The sequence below is a fragment of the Theropithecus gelada genome, chromosome 20 (genome assembly GCF_003255815.1).
Source record: "Theropithecus gelada isolate Dixy chromosome 20, Tgel_1.0, whole genome shotgun sequence".
NCBI classification, from domain to species: domain Eukaryota; kingdom Metazoa; phylum Chordata; class Mammalia; order Primates; family Cercopithecidae; genus Theropithecus; species Theropithecus gelada.
In genome coordinates, this window is record NC_037688.1 from 32880987 (window position 1) to 32900293 (window position 19307).

Below are 19307 nucleotides of genomic sequence, written 5' to 3' on the forward strand. Positions count from 1 at the left end.
ACACGTCGGACCCTGTTGGTACAGGAGGGCTGGGATGTGGGGGGAATGGTGACTGGGAGATGGGCAGGTTTTCCTTCCCATGACTCAGGACCTTGAACTTCAAATTCAAGGAGCCAATAATGGAGCACAATTGCAGAGTGGTAACAAAACTGTGAGCCTCCTAGAGACAACCTGACGGGGTGTTCGATACAGGGAGGGCTCAGCCTACTGCAGACAGGGCCCTTAGGCATCCAGTGAGCTTAAAAAATGTGTTTCATTTGTCAGTTGGGGGGCCTCAAACTCTGGCAGCCCCAGGTTATAATGCAAACGTGTTCAGTGGAAGAAGGCATTAAATCATTCAGAGATGAACAGGGCTGCTCAGTGGGCCTGGGAGAGGAGGGCTCTGCCCAGTAAGACTCCTGCAGACCCTCAGGAGATCTGGCCACACCTCCTACTGAGATAAGGCACTCACAGGAGGTTCAAGGCACAGCCTGTACCGGCCCAGGGACAGCTCAGCATATGGGGCAGTTTGAAGACAGGCAACTCCATAACTTCCGCCAGAAAATACAGACATTGAGTGTAATTCGTTTTGGTGTCTTCACATTTCAAGCTCATTTATCCAGGTCAGGAACCATTTATTTTGCATCTAACAAGTCGAGGCCTGTGCAGCATCCTTCTAACATATGGCCTGTTCATGCCCTGCCTCTGAGCATCTGTCATAGCCATGTTTTGGGAGGAGACTGACTCAGCCAGTTTCGCATCGTCAGCTGGCGGGGCAATCCCACTGTGCAGCTGCTTGAGGAAGGGCACGTGGCCTGGCCCAGCCCCCTTGGCTTCCCCGGCCCCTCAAAACCTGCTTTTTAGAGAAAGAAAGGGGGGCACCTGGCAGGCTACTTGTGAGTCACTCATCTCCTGGGAAATGTTCCAGACGCCACTTGGAGGAGATCACTCTGGAAAGCTCCCTGATGCCCAGCAAGCCCATCACCATGGCAACCTATCCATCCTGAGCTGCTCTTCCCTTGGGCCTCCAAAAAGGAGGCTGACTGGGGTGACGCAAGTTTCTCTGAGGTGAGGCTCATCTCTCATCGAAACAAAGCTGTCTTGAAATATTTCAGATAAATAGATATAATGAATAATATAAGAAATACCTGTGCCACGGCTGGGCATGGCGTCTTATGCCTGTAATCCCAGCACTTTGGGAGGCCGAGGCGGGTGGATCACTTGAGGTCGGGAGTTTGAGATCAGCCTGACCAACATGGAGAAACTCTGTCTCTACTAAAAATACATAAAATTAGCCGGCCGAGGTAGCGCATATCTGTAATACCAGCTACTCGGAAGGCTGAGGCAGGAGAATTGCTTGAACCCGGGAGGTGGAGGTTGCGGTGAGCTAAGATCGTGCCATTGCACTCCAGCCTGGGCAACAAGAGGGAAACTCCATCTCAAAAAAAAAAAAAAAAAATCTGTGTCACTACCTCCCAATTTAAGATATAAAACCACAGCTGTAAATAAAGCTCCTTTTTTGTTTGTTTAACAGAGGGTCTGGCTCTGTCGCCCAGGCTGGAGGGCGGTGGTGTGATCTCAGCTCGCTGCAACTTCCGCCTCCTGGACTCAAGCCATCCTCCCACCTCAGCCTCCCCAGTAGCAGAGACTATAGGCACACACCACCATGCCTAGCTAATTTTTTTTTTTTTTTTGAGACGGAGTCTCGCTCTGTCGCCCAGGCTGGAGTGCAGTGGCCGGATCTCAGCTCACTGCAAGCTCCGCCTCCTGGGTTCACGCCATTCTCCCGCCTCAGCCTCCCGAGTAGCTGGGACCACAGGCGCCCGCCACCTCGCCCGGCTAATTTTTTGTATTTTTTAGTAGAGACGGGGTTTCACCGTGTTAGCCAGCATGGTCTCGATCTTCTGACCTCGTGATCCGCCCGTCTCGGCCTCCCAAAGTGCTGGGATTACAGGCTTGAGCCACCGCGCCCGGCCGCTAATTTTTTTTTGTATTGTTTTTAGTGATGGGGTTTCGCTGTTACCCAGGCTGGTCTCAAGCTCCTGAGCTTAAGGGATCCTCCTGCCTCAGCCTCCAAAAGTGCTGGAATTACAGGAGTGAACCACTGCGCCTGGCCCAGAGCTCCTTTTTTTAGGGGGGCGGGACAGGGTCTTGCTCTGTTGCCCAGGCTGGAGTACAGTGGTGTGATCTTGGCTCACTGCAACCTCCACCTTCTGGGCTCAAGCCATCCTCCCACTTCACCCTCCTGTACCTGGGACCACAGGTGTGCACCACCATGCCTAGCTTATTATTTTTTTTCCTACTTTTTTGCAGAGATGGAGTTTCACTATGTTGCCCAGGCTAGTTTTGAACTCCTGAACTCAAGGGATCCTCTTGCCTCGGCCTCCCAAAGTGCTGGGATTACAGGCATGAGCCACGCACCTGGCCCAAAGCTCTTTTTTGATCTCTTATCATATGGCCTTCCTTACCCAACAAGAGACTTCCTCTATGCTGAGCTTAAGGTTTATCACTATATATATACATACATGCATGTTCTGACCCACAGAACATAAAACCATTTTAAAGTGTATAGAATTACACATCACAAGGGTGGGCAACCAATACCTTTATATTCGCATGTTTTAAAATCTGTACAACTGGGATTGTACGGCAGGTCTTTCACAATTTGATTTTTGCATCAATGCTGCTTACAAGGTTCGTCTGTGTTGATGCACATAGCCGCCAGCTTGTGCATTTCATTGCCAAATCGTATACCATTGTGTGACTGCTTTACAATTGACCCATTCTCCTGGCAGGCATTGGGCTGTGAAGGTGTTCACAACATGCCACCCCAAAATATGCCACTCTGGCCTATTGACTATTTTGAGTTAAAGGCACCTGTGGCCTGGTGAGGTGGCTCATGCCTGTAGTCCCAGCACTCTGGGGGGCCGAGGTGGGAGGATTGCTTGAGTTTGAGACCAGCCTGGCCAACATGGTGAGACCCTGTCATTAAAAAGAACAAAAAAATTATCTGGGCGTGGTGATATGTACCTATAGTCTTAGCTACTCAGGAGGCTGAATGTGAAGATCACTTGAGCACAGGAAGTTGAGGCTACAGTGACCTATGATTGCACCACTGCACTCCAGCCTAGGAGACAGAGTAAGAACCTGTCTCTAAGAAAAGGCGCCTGAAAAACAGGTGTAAGGACACTCTGACCATCCTTCTTTTTCTTTAAAAACAGATGAAATTGTCATGTGAAATGAAACCTTTTTTTTTTTTTTTGAGATGGAGTCTCACTCTGTCACCCAGGCTGCAGTGCAGTGGCGTGATCTGGGCTCACTGCAAGCTCCACCTCCCGGGTTCACGCCATTCTCCTGCCTCAGCCTCCCGAGAAGCTGGGACTACAGGTACCCACCACTACACCTGGCTAATTTTTTGTATTTTTAGAAGAGACAGGGTTTCACCGTGTTAGCCAGGATGGTCTTGATCTCCTGACCCTGGGATCCGCCCACCTCGGCCTCCCAAAGTGCTGGGATTACAGGCGTAAGCCACTGTGCCCGGCCTATTTTTTTTGATATGGAGTGTGTCACTCTATTACCCAGGCTGGAGTGCAGTGGCATAATCTCGGCTCACTGCAACCTCTGCCTCCTGGGTTCAAGCGATTCTCCTGCCTCAGCCTCCCGAGTAGCTGGGATTGCAGGAGTGTGCCACCATGCCAGGCTAATTTTTGTGCTTTTGGTAAATATGGGGTTTCACCATGTTGGCCAGGCTGGTCTCAAACTCCTGACCTCAGGTGATCCGCCAGCCTCAGCCTCCCAAAGTGCTGGGATTATAGGTATGAGCCACATGCCCAGCCAATGTATCCTTCTTTTTTTCTTTTGAGATAGAGTGTTGCTCTGTTGCCCAGGCTGGAGTGCAGTGGCATAATCTCGGCTCACTGCAAGCTCTGCCTCCTGGGTTCACACCGTTCTCCTGCCTCAGCCTCCTGAGTGGCTGGGAATAAATGCGCCCGCCACCACGCCTGGCTAATTTTTTTGTATTTTTAGTAGAGACAGGGTTTCACCCTGTTAGCCAGGATGGTATCGATCTCCTGACCTTGTGAACCACCCGCCTCGGCCTCCCAAAGTGCTGGGATTACAGGTGTAAGCCACAGCGCCTGACCCAATGTATCTTTCTTATACCAGAAGGAAAGAGACGCTCTTATCACCAAGGAGGGGAAGTTAAAGGCTGAGAGAAATCTGTACGAACCTTGTTAACAAACCTGTATCTTCCCACTTTTCCAACCAATGTAACTCCCCTAGCTCAGGCCCTTTCACCTTGTCACACTTACTACTCTTTGCCCAACCCAGTATATGAGCTTTCAACTCTTGTTTCTTTGGGTCTTCATGTTTCTTGTGAGGACAACTATGTACATGTAAAATAAATAAATAAATAAATAGAGTAGAAGAAAAATTTTTCCTCCTCTACAGTAGTTTCCAAGTTTTTATAATTATCAATACAGGTTAAGCTTTCAAATCCAAAATGCTCCAAAATATGAAACTTTTTGAGTGCCAACATGATGCTAATAGGAAATGCTAATTGGAGCAGGTTGGATTTCAGATTTTTGGATTTGGGATGCTGGATCAGTCTAATGCAAATATTCCAAAATCCAAAGAAATCTGAAATCTGAGACACTTCCTGTCCCAAGCATTTCAAGTAAGGGATACTTTTTCTTTTCTTTTTTTAAATAGAACGCTTCATGAATTTGCATGTCATCCTGTATTAGTCCATTTGCACGCTGCTGATAAAGACATACCTGAGACTGGGAAGAAAAAGAAGTTTAATTGGACTTAACATGGCTGGGGAGGCCTGAGAATCATGGCAGGAGGCGAAAGGCACTTCTTACATGGTGGAGGCAAGAGAAAATGAGGAAGATGCAAAAGCAGAAACCCCTGATAAATCCAACACATCTCGTGAGACTTATCCACTACCATGAAAACAGAATGGGGGAAACCGCCGCCATGATTCAAATATCTCCGACCAGGTCCCTCCCATACACATGAGAATTATGGGAGTACAATTCAAGATGAGATTTGACTGGGGACACAGCCAAACCATATCACATCCTTGTGCAGAGGCCATGCTAATGTTCTCTGTATCATTCCATTTTTTTTTAGTATATATGCTGCCAAAGTGAGCACCAGACGAGGGGTACTTAACCTGTACTCCTGTCTCTTTGTGCACGTGCTGATGCTTCTCCAAGATGTATCTCGGGAGTACAGTTGCTGCATCCGGGGTCAGGTACAACTTCGGATTTATTAGACATTGCCAAAGTGCTCTGTAAAGTGGCACTAATTTATACTCCTGCAAGTTTGGCTGTTTTGGGGAAGGAGGACTCACAGGCACAATTTAATTACAGTAACGTGGATGGTGTATTTCACTTAATAAAGTGTTGTGAGCTAGGCAGAGCAGGATTATTCACCATCCTCAGCAACCTTTCCAAGGTGAGGAATCCGAGACGCAGGGGTGGAGGGATTTAGCTGGATCCTGGAGATAGGAGGGTTAGAGGCAGGATGTCAAGTCATGTGTCTGACCCCACAGCACTCTCCTTATGTTAGTTTCTCTCCCTCCTCCTCCCTAGCACAGCCACCTTGTACCTTATATGAGCACAGACTCAGGCTGTGCATCAGCTTTCTGAGACCACAAACAATGAAAGCTGGCTCCATCCCAGTTTCCTTGTTGAGGTCAACTTGCTGTGCACGAAGATTGCATCTGGTAGTATTTTTGGACTTAAGTTGCTCTAGGAGGGCATAAACAAAAGCAATAGTAAAAAAGACTTAGCAGGCTGGGCGTGGTAGCTCACACCAATTGCTTGAGCTCAGGAGTTGGAGACCACCCTGGGCAACATGGTGAAACCCCATCTCTACCAAAAATATAAAACTTAGCCAGGCGTGGTGGTGCATGCCTGTAGTCCCATCTACTCAAGAGGCTGAGGTGGCGGGATTGCTCAAGCCCAGGGAGGCTTAGGCTGCAGTGAGCTGAGATCGCCCCACTGTACTCCAACCTGGGTGACAGAGCGAGACTCTGTTTCAAGAGAAGAAGTAGCAGAAGAGGCCAAGACGGGAATCTCTAGCCCAGAGAAGGCGGGGCAGGAGAGTGGCACTCAATGTCCCTGAGTTGCTGAACCTCCCACACACCAAGTGGCTGCAGTTATCTGGGCATCTCCTCTCTTCACTCCCTAACCCCAGGTAGTGTCTCAAAGCGAAGAGGGCAACACCCTTCACTCAGAAACGCTCAGCACAGAAACGTGACCATGGAGCAGAGCTTAGACGTGGGTGACACCTGGCCACTAGGCCTGTCTGAAGCAAGGCTGGAGTCCTAGGTAAGGACTTCTCAGCAGCACCCCCTCTCCTCTGCAGAGAGTGGGTCAGAAGCTACCCTAGACTGGGCAGTACCAGAGCTGAGGCCAGGGTGCCTCAGCTGAGCTCATCTCAGTGAACTCTTGACACAAAAATTCGGTACCAGCAGGGAGGTGCCATTCTCTTCATCTGCAAGAACCTTCTCAACCTTTGGTTTTTCTGTCTCCTTGCGCTCAGGTCTTTCCTTCCCAACATGGCGCTGGGATCCAGGGGGTGAAGAGAGGCTGTTTAATCTTGCTCCCTCCCACATCCTGCCCCCCAGCCATGCCATGTGTGTGCAGCCCTGTGGCTGTGTTACCGGATGACCTCAGGAAAGTTTCCTCCTCTGAAAGGGCAGAGGATTTAACAAGATAGCGTGCCAGGAAGCACCTGGCACGCAGGACCAACCGATCATTTGCTGATGAAGCTAAAAGCTTCTGATCCTTCCCAGGAGCCCACCATTCTCAGCCCAATTCCTGTTTGTTCACCTGTGCTTTTTGGTAATTAAAAAAGTCGTAAGTCTTACCCAATATGCCTGAGCAATTCCAGATCTGGCTAAGGACTGATACCAAAAAGCAGAAGACTGCTCTTGAAAGCCTGTTCTAGGCCCTTTCCACCACCCCGTGTCAGACCGCAGACCACATCACACCACACAACATTAACTACGCCACACCACACACTCCCATCTCGCCACACCAACCACACCGCCTCTGTTCTCCTGCCACGAGGCAGCATGGCACCTGGAAAGCCTGTCACTGGCCTTCCTGGTCCCTGCCCAGATGCCAGAAGCACCATCACTCCACTCCTGCCCAGGAGGTCTCCTGGCCTTCGCAGTGCCAGCCACTCAGCTAACCTGCACTGCCCAGTTCTGAAGTCAGGTGCCAGCTAAGTGTCTGTCAGGCCTTAGTCCAGCACCTTTTTATGGGCGCTGACAGTGTACAGCTCACTCAGGATTTCCTTCTTAATGTGTCCCCTTTTGCCCCTAGAGACCTTATGCAGAGTTCCTAATTAGAGCACTGCGTTCCTCAGAAAATAGGTGAGCAGAGCATATCAAGAGGCTTATTTTATTTTTGACATTATCCTGTTTTAGGACAGCTTTTTTCAGTAATGAGAAGGTACCAGATGCCCTGGAAATCTAACACACCCATTTGGGACTTGAAGAGGATAAGAGCAAGGCCAGGAGAGTCAACTCCAGGGGAGTCTCTGGACTCCGCAGGACCAGCTAAGGTATCCTTGGACTGTCGTTGTCAGCCATTCACACCACAGCAGGGGACAAGCACTGTGCCCTGCAGAAGGCTGCCAAACACCTCTTAGCACTGACTCACTCTTTCCACTTCCCACTTCCTGCAAACAGTTTCCTTGACAATTTCCAACTCCTGGATAAAGGGACATCACTTCCTTTGGGAGTTAGATGAGTTTTCACTAAATGTGGATGTGAGAGCTAGATAAAATATTAGTCACTTTGGGCAGGATAGTGTCTGTCATGGTTCAAATCAGACTTGTAATTAAAAAAAGGTGATTTTTTTTTTTTTTTTTTGAGACGGGGTCTTGCTCTGTCGCCCAGGCTGGAGTGCAAGGGCACAATCACAGCTTACTATAGCCTTGAACCCCCGGGCTCAAGTGATCCTCCCACCTCAGTCTCCCAGGTAGCTGGGATCACAGCCACGCACCACTATGTGCAGCTAATTTTCAATTTTTTTGTAGAGATAGGGTCTCGCTATATCTACAAGTATATAGCGCCCAGGCTGGTCTCAAACTCCTGGCCTCAAGCGATCTGCCTGCCTCAGCCTCTTAAAGTACTGGGATTACAGGTGTGAGCCACCGTGCCTGGCTGAAAAGGTGATTCTTGATTGAAGGCAAACACACTTTAATCAGTCCCACCCATCAGCCTGGTCTCAGTGAGTCCACTGAGAAAGGCTAGGCATTTGCTGAGGAGGCTCAGTCCTTTGAGCATGAGGTAGGAAGACAGTGGGACAGGTAGCAATGCTGGCAGAGAAGGTAGGTCCCACTGAGGGCACACATGGGCTCAGGCAGCACAGATGACCAACAGGAATACCCAAGAGTGGCCCATCCCCATCTTGGCACCCCCATGGACACCCACCTGCTTGGTCCTCTGCCTGGCTCACTGGCTGGTGCCAAAGGCCTGCTCCATTCTGCAGCCACAGCACCCAGCCCTTGGGGATGGTCAGGCAGGGCTTGAGAAGACTCCTGCCTCCTGGGGCCTGGCTTACACGTACAAGAAACAGCCACCCATTTGCAGATACCCACTGCCAATGCCCAAGGACCCTGTCTTGCTGGCCAGTTCCCCTGTCCCTTGAACTTGATCCACACCAGTAAAGAGTAAAAAGAAGGGGCCAAAGGAAGTCCTTCAGAGTCGGGGAAGATGAGGTGACATAGAATCTGCAAAGCTTGGTTTCCAAGTTGTTAAAACAGGCATAGTTAAGACCAGCCTGGGCAACACAGTGAGCCCCCATCTATACAAAAAATTAAAAAGTTAGCTGGGTGCAGTGGCGTATACCTGTGGTCTCAGCTGCTTGGGAAGCTGAGGTGAAAGGATCTCCCGAGCCCAAGAGGTCGAGGCTACAGTGAACCATGATCATGCCACTGCACTAATTGGGCAACAGAGCAAGACCCGGTCTAAAAAAAAAAAAAAAAAGAAAAGAAAAGAAAAAAGAAAAACAGGCACAGGATCTTAGGAGCCAGAGAGGACCTCCTTCCTGGACCAGGGTCCCCTCTACCACACTCATGGCCATTGTGAGACTTGCAGGGTGGGGAGGTGAGCCCTGGGAGGCTGCCCACACTCTCCTAGAACAGCCTGAGCACATCAAAGTCCTTCCTTAGAGCCTCTAACAATCTTTTTTTTTTTTCCAGATGGAGTCTCACTTTGTCACCCAGGCTGGAGTGCAGTGGTGCAATCTTGGCTCACTGCAGCCTCCACCTCTCGGGTTCAAGTGATTTTCCTGCCTCAGCCTCCTGAGTTGCTGGGATTACAGGCGTGTAAACCACATCTGGCTAATTTTTGTATTTTTAGTAGAGATGGGGTTTCACCATGTTGGTCAGGCTGGTCTTGAACTCCTGACCTCAGGTGAACCACCCACCTTGGCCTTCCAAAGTATTGGGATTGCAGGTGTGAGCCACTGTGCCTGGCCTCCCTGTGACAATTTAAAAAACATTATGAAAAATTCAATCTATATAGAAGTAGAGAGAATAGTATAATAAATCTAATATACTCCTCTCTCAGCTTCAATAAACCCCACCCACTCCTCTGGGGACAATTTTATTTATTGAGATGGGGTCTCACTCTGGGACCACCTAATCTAATCTAACCTATCTAGTCTAATCTTATTACCTACGTATCTACCTACCTAGTTACCTATCTGCCTCTCTGTGACCATTTTTTGTTTGCTTGTTTTAGACGGAGTCTTCTTTGTTGCTCCAGCTGAAGTGCAGTGGTGTGATCATGGCTCATTGCAACCTCTCAACCTCCTGGGCTCAACTGATCATCCCACCGCAGCCTCCCGAGTAGCTGAGACTACAGAAATGTGCCAGTGCAACTGGCTAATTTTTAAAAATTTATTTTTTTTAGAGATGGGGTCTCACTATGTTGCCCAGGCTAGTCTCAAACTCCTGGGCTCACGTGATTCTCCGGCCCTGGTCTCCCAAAGTGCTGGGATTATAGGCGTGACCCACTGTGCCCAGCCTGGGACAATTTTAAAGAACAAATAGAGAAAAGCCCGTTGGTTTATAACAAAGACTTGGGTGTGCCAGGTACACTGGTTGGCTGACCTACTACATACTCCTAATTACCCCCATCTTTGCCTGTTTTCCATGACACTCACTTTTCCAGCCTTTCATACAGGTAGAGGTAGTTCACTGACCCAGCTATGGGCACTGAGACATAAATGAAAGTCTGATATGAACTCTCATTGTAAGATGACACACGTGTACATAATACATACACACAGAGGCATATGTATCAGCCAGAGGAAGCAGTTCATTAGTGAGATGAAGTGAGGTCAGTACAGGAAGCTTTTAAAGAGGTTCCATGTAGATCAAGAGAGTGGCAGCTGAAGTCAAGGCAAACAGCACAGTTTAAAGTGGCAAAGTGTGAGACTCCGAAGTAGGGATCTACAAATTGGGAAACAGGGCACCTGTAACAGGATTGATGCAAATAGCCATGTATTCCCTGACAGGCAGCCAGAATCTGTCAAAAAAGACTAGACTAGAGGGGCTTTCTAAAAGACTCATGGAAAGGTAATGGCTGATTGTGTGGAAGTCAGATGTGGGCAGCAACCCTGCTGGGAAAAGGGGCACCAGTCAAGAGACAGCAGAAAGGAACCAACATTTCTCCAGAATTGTGACATTAACTGAACACAGGTACAGATGGAGAAACCTGTGTGGGGGCTGGATCCTGAACAAGACAGGCAGGGCCCAAGCACACAGCTATGACTTTCACTGACACACCTGACTTTCCTCTTCATGGCCTGGAGCAAAACAGGAATAGCAAACCCACCTGTAAGAAGAACCCAGCAGGCTTTGCAGCTTTTGTCTTAATCCCTTAGGCTTCACAGGTGTTAACACTGGCTAAAAAGAAAAACCCTAACTTACCACGAACTCAGCACCATTCATTCTATTGGATTCCAGATCATTTTTCAAACAGGGAGAGCGCCAGCTCACGTGTTGCTGAGATACTGGCTGCTGAGATGAAGAACTTTGTGAAACGCAATGGAAGAGGGACTCAGAACTCTGGAGAAAAGTTAGGGAAACAGTTGCCAAATGGTGGTGAATGACGGATGATAAGCCAGAGAGTACCATGTGGGAGGACGTTCACATCAAATCTTGGCTGCTACCTCCTGAAGGTCTGGATGTCCTCTCATCAAAATACTGGCAGCTCTTAGGTTATTCTTTTTTTGTTTTTGAGACAGGGTCTCACTCCCTTTGCCCAGGTCGGAGTGAAATGGCATGATCTTGGCTAACTGCAGCCTCAACTTCCAGGGCTTAAGTGATCCTCCCACCTTAGTTGCCTGAGTAGCTGGGACTACAGGCACGCACCACCATGCCTGGCTAATTTCTTTTTGTATTTTTGGTGGAGACGGGGTTTCATCTTGTTGCCCAGGCTGATCTTGAACTCCTGAGCTCAAGCAATCCACCTGCCTCAGCCTCCCAAAGTGCTGGGATTACAGGTATGAGCCACCTCGCCCACCTTCCTCTGTTATTCTTATGTCCCATTTGGGACCATAACTTAAGACCTCGCAGGCCGCCTGTTGTGATGCTGGCCTGAAATGCTCTATAATCACTTAGAATTATTTATCAGAGGGGATGTGAATAGACACTGTGTTCAAATTTAACTTGTGAACTACCTTTCTGAGTAATAAGATCCATAGCCCATAACCATCTAGTGTTGACAGTCGGGTCTTTGCTGCTATGAATTCTCACCACATTAGAGGCCTAGATTGGGAGACCTGCCATAAACTAGCACTCATACCCGCCGGGTGTGTTGTTAGCTTACGCCACCCGTTGGAGGTACTGGTGTTATTCATGCCATTTGCAGACCAGAAAATGGAGGCACAGAAAAATGACCTGTGGTCAGGGCCACAGAGCTGGTCCAGCAAGAAATGGAATGCAGTCTTAGGGATCCTGTCATCACCCAAACCTGTCATGTTACTTGAGTAACACATGTGCACATGCAGGCACACACACCAGGAGCAGGTTGTGGGGTTTCCTGCTTTATTAATATGAATGCTCTCTATCCCCCTTTCCCTCTTCACTGAAGATTTGTTACTCTCCTCCCTGCTGTTCTGCAAAGAATGTCTGACTCTAAGCAGGAAGTCTGGAATTTACATTTTCTTATGAGTATAAAAAAGAAAATCCTTCAGAATATTCTCTGACAAACTAAAAACTAATGAACTATTGAAGTGGGAGCATATCTGAATTTAACTTTTCTTTGGGAAGACGAAAAAGGCTGAAGGGAAAAAACAGCTAATTCAGCAATACTATATCCTTCTTTTCAGCCTTACATGCCATCAGTAGGAATCCATTCAGGAGAGAGACAGATCAGGAGAGAAGCCCGAGTGGAAATGAGAACAAGCTGCAAAGGGGCCTGGCATTCCAGTCACTCTAGTGAGCCACCTCCTCTAGCTCTTTGGGACAAGGCTGGCTGCAGAAAGAGCCTCTTGGTCCCAGAAAATTCACACCCGGGTTGGTCAGCTCTCTTCACCATGCCTGGCAAGACCTCTGCCAACCTGGACAGACCTAGAATGTGCTGTCTTGAACTGGGTGGGACTTTGCAGCAGAATAAAAGGAAGGTGAGTGAGGTCGTCATCTTCATCATCCTCTCACAGGACCAACTTTTATTTTATTTATTCATTTAAGGACAAATTTTTAAAAGTAAAGTGAATGAAACCATTTGTGATTAAGATACATAGACAGAACTTCAATGTAGAAAAAAAAAAAGACCTTGCTGGGAAACAGATGATGAGAAACACTGGAAAACATTTCACAGACGCACAAAAAGCTCACATTGTAAACAGGATTAAGTTGCTCTTGATTTTGCCCGTAACATCAAGGTTTCATTTTGCTCAGCCTGAGATCTCGCTCAATTTCAAACTGCCTGTGATCCACTCGGTCGAGGAAGGCTTTCCGTTCAATGTACCTAGAAGAAGATGAAAACAGTGTTTGTCAGTAGAATCCAGTAGGAGAAACTCCTTCCCTGCATGGTCCCGTGCCCCAGGGATAAACTAAGTTACAGTAAATGGTGCCGAGAATGACCACCCCCATGACTCTTCCAGTACAATCCAAACCACTCACATTTGGTCTAAACAAGGATGGTGAAAATAAAAGGAAGGCAACAGCTTATCAAAGGGAAAGTATATCAGAGGCTGGGTGGCAGGAAGATGCTGCAATTTTCTAACAGGACTTTAAGGTAAGAAGAAAGAATACGGGTTTACACAAGCATGGGTTCAAGTCCTAGCTCTAGCTCACTTATTAGCTGGGCAAAAGAATGAACATCTTTGAGCCTCACTTTTCTATACAGCAGCATGGTGATGCTGTATTTCTTGGCTTTAGTGGTGTGTTGAATTGGTGGGTAAGAGAAAGCTATGCCTCCTGCGTACATACATCAAAACGTGAAAAGGGGGCATGTGGTAATGAAGGAAAGAAGACAGTAAAAATGACCTCACAGGGCTGCTGTGAAGATGAAGTGAGCTGAGGTTCATCAACTGCACACTTCAGAAGCGATTTAACTGCTCTGAGCTCTTTTCTTCCCCCCTCACCCTTTTCTCCTCTCCGTGGTATCCCCTCCACCCTGTTTGGGTCTAGGTTGCTTCTGCTAAGATGACAGGAGAACTCTTTCCCTAAATTCCTCTAAGAGAATGAGGTTAAGGGCCTCTGTGGCCTGTAGTCCACATACAGGATCCCCTTGAAAGGTGGACACTCTGCTCCCGAATCTGGTTGGGTTCAGCAAACTTTCCCTCTGTCCTCCAGGCAGGACGGGAAAGCAGCAAGGGCTGAAGCACAGGCGTGCTTGCTGGGAGCAAGGCTGGCTGCTTAATGAGACACAGCTGCATCTTAATGCACCTCCTCGCCATAAAGTGTGCTGCGATTTGCCTGGGGGGAGGAGATCTCTGCCGCTAATTAATCTATCGAGAGAGCAAAAATTGCCATCGAAAATGGGAGACATAATTGAATCTCTGCACTAATTTTTCTTTTGTTGCACTGTGGAAAATGTGCATCTGTCATTACAAAGTCATTACATTTATAGTGAGAATGCTACTGGGTTCAGGAACCTGTGTTCCCCTGCTGAGTCCAGGGCCTTGCTTTCCCTCCCAGCGGCATCCTGGGAAGTACCATCCATCATCCTACCTCATTTCCAGCTAGGCCTGACTACTCTGACCCTTCTGGAGGGCTGGCCAGAAATGTACAGGCTCTGAGGCCAGAGGGCTGGAGGTTTGAGTCCTGTCATTTGCTGTCTGTGTGACTCTGGGCAAGTCACTTAACGTTGCTAGTTCTGTTTCCTAATTTGTAATAATGATAACAAATAATGGCTAGTCGACTCCATTCTGAAGGACTGTTGTGTGGATTAAATAAAATGGTGTCTACATCACACTGGGCACAGAAAAGATGCTCAATAAAATGGCAGGTAATGTTGTCACCATGGTTTTAGGAAGCCAGCTTCCAACAGGCTCCTGACGATAGTAGATGGCCCAAGTCTGGACTTATGGTTTCAGCAGTGAGTAACCAAAATACCTGGTCTGGCTCAGATATTAAGCTGCTGTGTCAAAACCGTCCATGAGGCCAGAATGGCTGGAAACACAATGACAGGGCCTGCTCTTAGGTTTGATAAAAGCCCCTGGGGTCAGGGTTGTCAGATTCAACAAATAAAAATACAGGCTGCCTGGTTGAATTCGAACTTCAGAGTCCCTGGCAGTCAGGGAAGCTGCAGACAGTGTGGACCCCTTTAGATAAAAAGAGAAAAAGGGGAGACAGGTAGGGAAGTGTAGACATCTAACAACAAACTCACTTCCCACCTCCCACTAAGAGACCTGTGATTCTCAAGTGGGGGCTGCTAACCAAAATGGCCTGAGAGGCCATTTTGAGGTTCACTACAACTGGTCATCTTTCCACCCCAGCCCCACCAGACCCAGGGAGGCTCACTACCATGGGGACCAGGATTTTGACAGCACTGAACTTTAACTGTCCCTTGGAAGTGCCAGCAGAAAAAAGAGAGGTGAGCCTCAGCATGAGATCTTGCTGTGCTGTTGTTGGCCCGGGGGTGTAAGAGGAATTTAGGTTATGTTTCAAGAGCCATCTTCTAGTGCTACCTGTCTGGGAGATCAGGTGGAGGAAAGGAGTAAGTATGTGGCTTTAAGCATTTGGGGTCTTTCTTCCTGACTTTATTTTTTTGAGACAGGGTCTTGATTTGTTGCTCAGGCTGGAATGCAGTGGTGCAAACACAGTTCACTGCAGCCTTGACCTCTCAGGCTCAAACAATCCTCCTGCTTCGGCCTCTCAGGTAGCTGGGACCACAGGCACATATCACCTGGCTAATTTTAAATCTTTTGTAGAGATAGGGTTCTCTCCATGTTGCCCATGCTGGTCTCGAACTCCTGGGCTCAAGCGATCCTCCCACCTTGGCCTCCCAAGTGCTAGGATTACAGGTGAGAGCCATCAGGCCCAGCCCTGACTTTCCTGTAAATAAGAAGTGACACTTAAATAAGGATGCTAACTGGGTATGAATAAAGGTCCTGCACGTTCCCAGAAGCTGTGTTGGGTCCAGCTAACCTTGAGACTATCAAGAGTGAAGCCCAGGTTGGGTGCTAAACAGGCAGGTGCAGTCAGAGTTCAGGTTTAGGGAGGCCTCAGGCAGCAACGAGGGGCACATGTGCAGGATGCAACTGAATTCTCAAGGGCAACCCAGACAAAGGCCATCAAGGCAGGTCTGGCAACTATTCCCCGATTCACAGCTATCTGCAGCTGCTAACAGGATGCCTGTGACGGCCTTGGTTTACTGCCAAGAGCTGACCATGAACAAAACTCTCGATATACTCTCCCATTGCCAAGAGACAGAAAAGGTGCTAAGGATGACAGTAGCTCTGACATTTAGTTTTTGTGTGACTTTGGGCAAGATACTTATTTTTCTGTGCCTTTTTTTTCCTTCTCTGTAAAACAGGAATAACAATTACAATAACCCTCTGGCAATACAATGAAACTGTGAGAAGTGCTTTGTATACAATAAAACAAAAAAACAGACATGGGATTTGTCACGGGCTTGGGGTTCTTGCTTCCCGTTTCTTCTTCTTCTTCTTCTTCTTTTTTTTTTTTTTTTTTTTTTTTGAGACAGAGTCTTGCTCTGTCGCCCAGGCTGGAGTGCAGTGGCCGGATCTCGGCTCACTGCAAGCTCCGCCTCCCGGGTTTACGCCATTCTCCTGCCTCAGCCTCCCGAGTAGCTGGGACTACAGGCGCCTGCCACCTCGCCCGGCTAGTTTTTTGTATTTTTTTAAGTAGAGACGGGGTTTCACCGTGTTAGCCAGGATGGTCTCGATCTCCTGACCTCGTGATCCGCCCGTCTCGGCCTCCCAAAGTGCTGGGATTACAGGCTTGAGCCACCGCACCCGGCCTTTTTTTTTTTTTTTTTGGCATTTTTAGTAGAGATGGGGTTTTGCCATGTTGGTCAGGCTGGTCTTGAACTCCTGGCCTCAAGTGATCTGCCCGCCTCAGCCTCCCGAAGTGCTGGGACTACAGGCGTGAGTCATTCTGCCCGGTCTTGCTTCACATTTCTTCTGACTTGACTTTACCTCTACAGACCCTCAAAACCCAGGGCAACTGGAACAGAGACCGAGAGACTAAATGTCCCCAAAAGAGGAAGGACTCATTAGGAAGGCCACCTCCTCAAAGGTGGCCACTGAGACTCAGGACGTTTTCATGCACTTTAAGTGGGTCGTGGCCCCAGAACAGACCCACCTGAGGACAAGTGCAATGGGAATCATGGCTCTTGCTCTTGATGTGTCCAGGTGCTTTTCTGGCCTGTGAGCAGCCCTTTTGGGGGCCCAGCATGACTCAGCCCAGTCCACAGGGAAACCCAGTGGTGGGGGGTGCATCATCCCTTTCTGCTCCCATTGCCTTCTGTGGCCCAATTAAGAGGCTCTTCACTTTCTTTAATAAAATATGCTAAGAACCTAAGGGATTTTCTAGTTTTTCCTTTTAGAACCAGGTTAGGCACAACAGGCTCTGACATCTTTTGAATCTTCCAACCCAAATTATTTATCTGCCACCAATTTCCCTGAGATCTAGGCCAATGAAGAGGGAGGGAGAAATGGAAGAGGACAAGAGAAGGGTAGAAAATGCTACTAGCGAACATGTCAGTACAAGGTGAGCATCCCAAATCCAAAAATCCAAAATCTGAATTCCTCCAAAATCAGAAACCTTTAAAGCACTAACAAGACACAAGTGGAAAATTCTACACCTGACGCCTTTGCTTTCTGATGGTTCAATGTACACAAGCTTTGTTTCAAGCACACAATTATTTAAAATACTGCATAAAATTACCTCCAGGCTTTGTGTATAAAGTATATATAAAACAAATGAATTCTGTGTTTAGACTTGGGTCCCATCCCCAAGACTGCTGATGATGTAAAAGCAAATATTACAAAACTGAAAAAGGTATGAAATCCAAAACACTTCCAGTCCTAAGCATTTCAGATAAGGGATATTCAACCTGTATCTGGGCACCCACACTGCAGGAGGACAGAGGGCCTCTGAGGGTGGTAAGGTCCAAGAGAGTGCTGATCAGACATGGTCACCCTGGCTGAAGTCCCTGAGATGCTTCCTGCACTGCTGGTCAGGAAAAGGGAGAGCACAGCGAAGCGGAGGGAAACCCGAGGCAGTCACTAAGGACACACTAAGGCTGCATTACCATCACGCTGCCCAAAGCTAGCATTCTGTTCCCCAAGTGAGCATTCAACGCAGCACAGACACAGGACAAAAAGTGGGTAAACGCATTTTCCAACACTACAAAGCAATGGGCTATGGAAGCACTCCGAGGCTAGAATAAAGCTCTGGGAATGATGTACAGAGATACAGACTTTGCTATCCTGAGAAATGCAATTGAAAGAAGCAGTTTGCCCAACAGTACATCTCCCCGCTTCCGGAGGATTTAACTTGCAAACATCTCAAGGGTTAGACTGGAAGGGCGGTGATTCTAATTAAGTTTCTTCTCCACTGCCTTCTTCCCCTATCACCTCCAGGTTGTGCTGGTTCTGAAAGAGTAACTCTGAGGGGTCATGAAAATAGGTTTTTTTGGAGAAAGAAAATTATTTTCTCCAGTCCCTCCTTCATGCCTCTCCAACTCACAAAAACACCTGGTCTCCAATCGTAACTTCAATGGATTGGTCAGACAGCAGCAGCTGGCATTAGCCAGTATTTCTCTTCTCTGTGCATGGATTCCTCCCCCTAAGTCAGTCGGCCCCTGCCTCAGCACTGCTAGATGCCAAGCTGCTGCTGCTGATCACAACCAAGATACCTGTGTAATGGGTTACAGGACTGCAGGGCTGACTCTGATCCTGGAATGCTGTACTGGGCCCTGGGAGTCTGGAGCTCAGAGGAAAAGCAGCAGTTCTTTGTCAGACAGATGACTGTCTCCAGTACAGGGACTTCAACCATCTCTGCTAACTGAAATGACGCCTGGATGGAAACATCATTCTGATGTATTATGCTCTTCTTTTCTGGGCGGTTAATTCTAATCCTACTAGACTGCCAAACAAAAGCCATGACTATTTGCTAGCTAGTGGGATGGGTGTTTAAACACTGCCATGGTGCAGCACCTGCTCTGGGCTGGTAACAGAATAGGGAACAAGATGTTGCCCTCAGGGGCTTACCATAGATGAACAAAACATGACAACATGCATCAGATGATAGTAAATGTCACGGAGAAAACCAAACAGGGTAATGTGACTGAGGGTTCCTTGGGTTGGGGTTACTCTAGAATGCCACCCGTGTAGAGCCCTGGATGACAAACCAGAGCCTCCCGGGGGAGGAGCACTACATAGAGACAGTGAGGCTGGCCTGCAGCGAGCTAGGGGAGAAGAGGACAGAGGTAGGCAGGGGACAGCTGGGAGAGGGCCTGGCTAACACTGATTTGAAGGGCTACCGGGGGGCATTCCGCAGGGAAGAGATGACAAATGGTATTTTTAAATGACTGCTTCTGCTGCTGGGTGGAGAATGGATGAAAGGGTACAGAGGTAGAAGCAGGGAGCGGAGGAGATGTCTGCGGCCTGTACTGGGGTGGCGGTAGTGGGGCTGCACAAATATAAATGAGCTGAAGTATTTTGTGATGAAACCATCAACTGAAATTGTGGGATGTTGGTGGAAAGACAGGAAATCAAGGATGAAGCCCAAGTTTTTCTTTTCTTTTTTTTTTTTTTTTTGAGACGGAGTCTCGCTCTGTCGCCCAGGCTGGAGTGCAGTGGCCGGATCTC

At 48.1% G+C, this 19307-nt stretch overlaps 1 protein-coding gene and 1 non-coding gene across 2 annotated transcripts in view; both read right to left on the bottom strand.

The window, feature by feature from the left end:
* Positions 1-5027: 5027 nt before the first annotated feature.
* On the bottom strand, positions 5028-5139 carry LOC112614846. The gene has a single exon (XR_003117157.1). It is a non-coding gene; the product is annotated as a U6 spliceosomal RNA (small nuclear RNA).
* Positions 5140-12654: 7515 nt separating this feature from the next.
* Positions 12655-19307, bottom strand: part of CFDP1 (craniofacial development protein 1) — a 151475-nt gene continuing 144822 nt past the window's right edge. Inside the window, exon 7 of the mRNA XM_025369915.1 lies at positions 12655-12988. Coding sequence (XP_025225700.1) covers positions 12898-12988 — 91 coding nt within the window. The 3' untranslated portion in view covers positions 12655-12897. The remainder of the gene's footprint in view (positions 12989-19307) is intronic.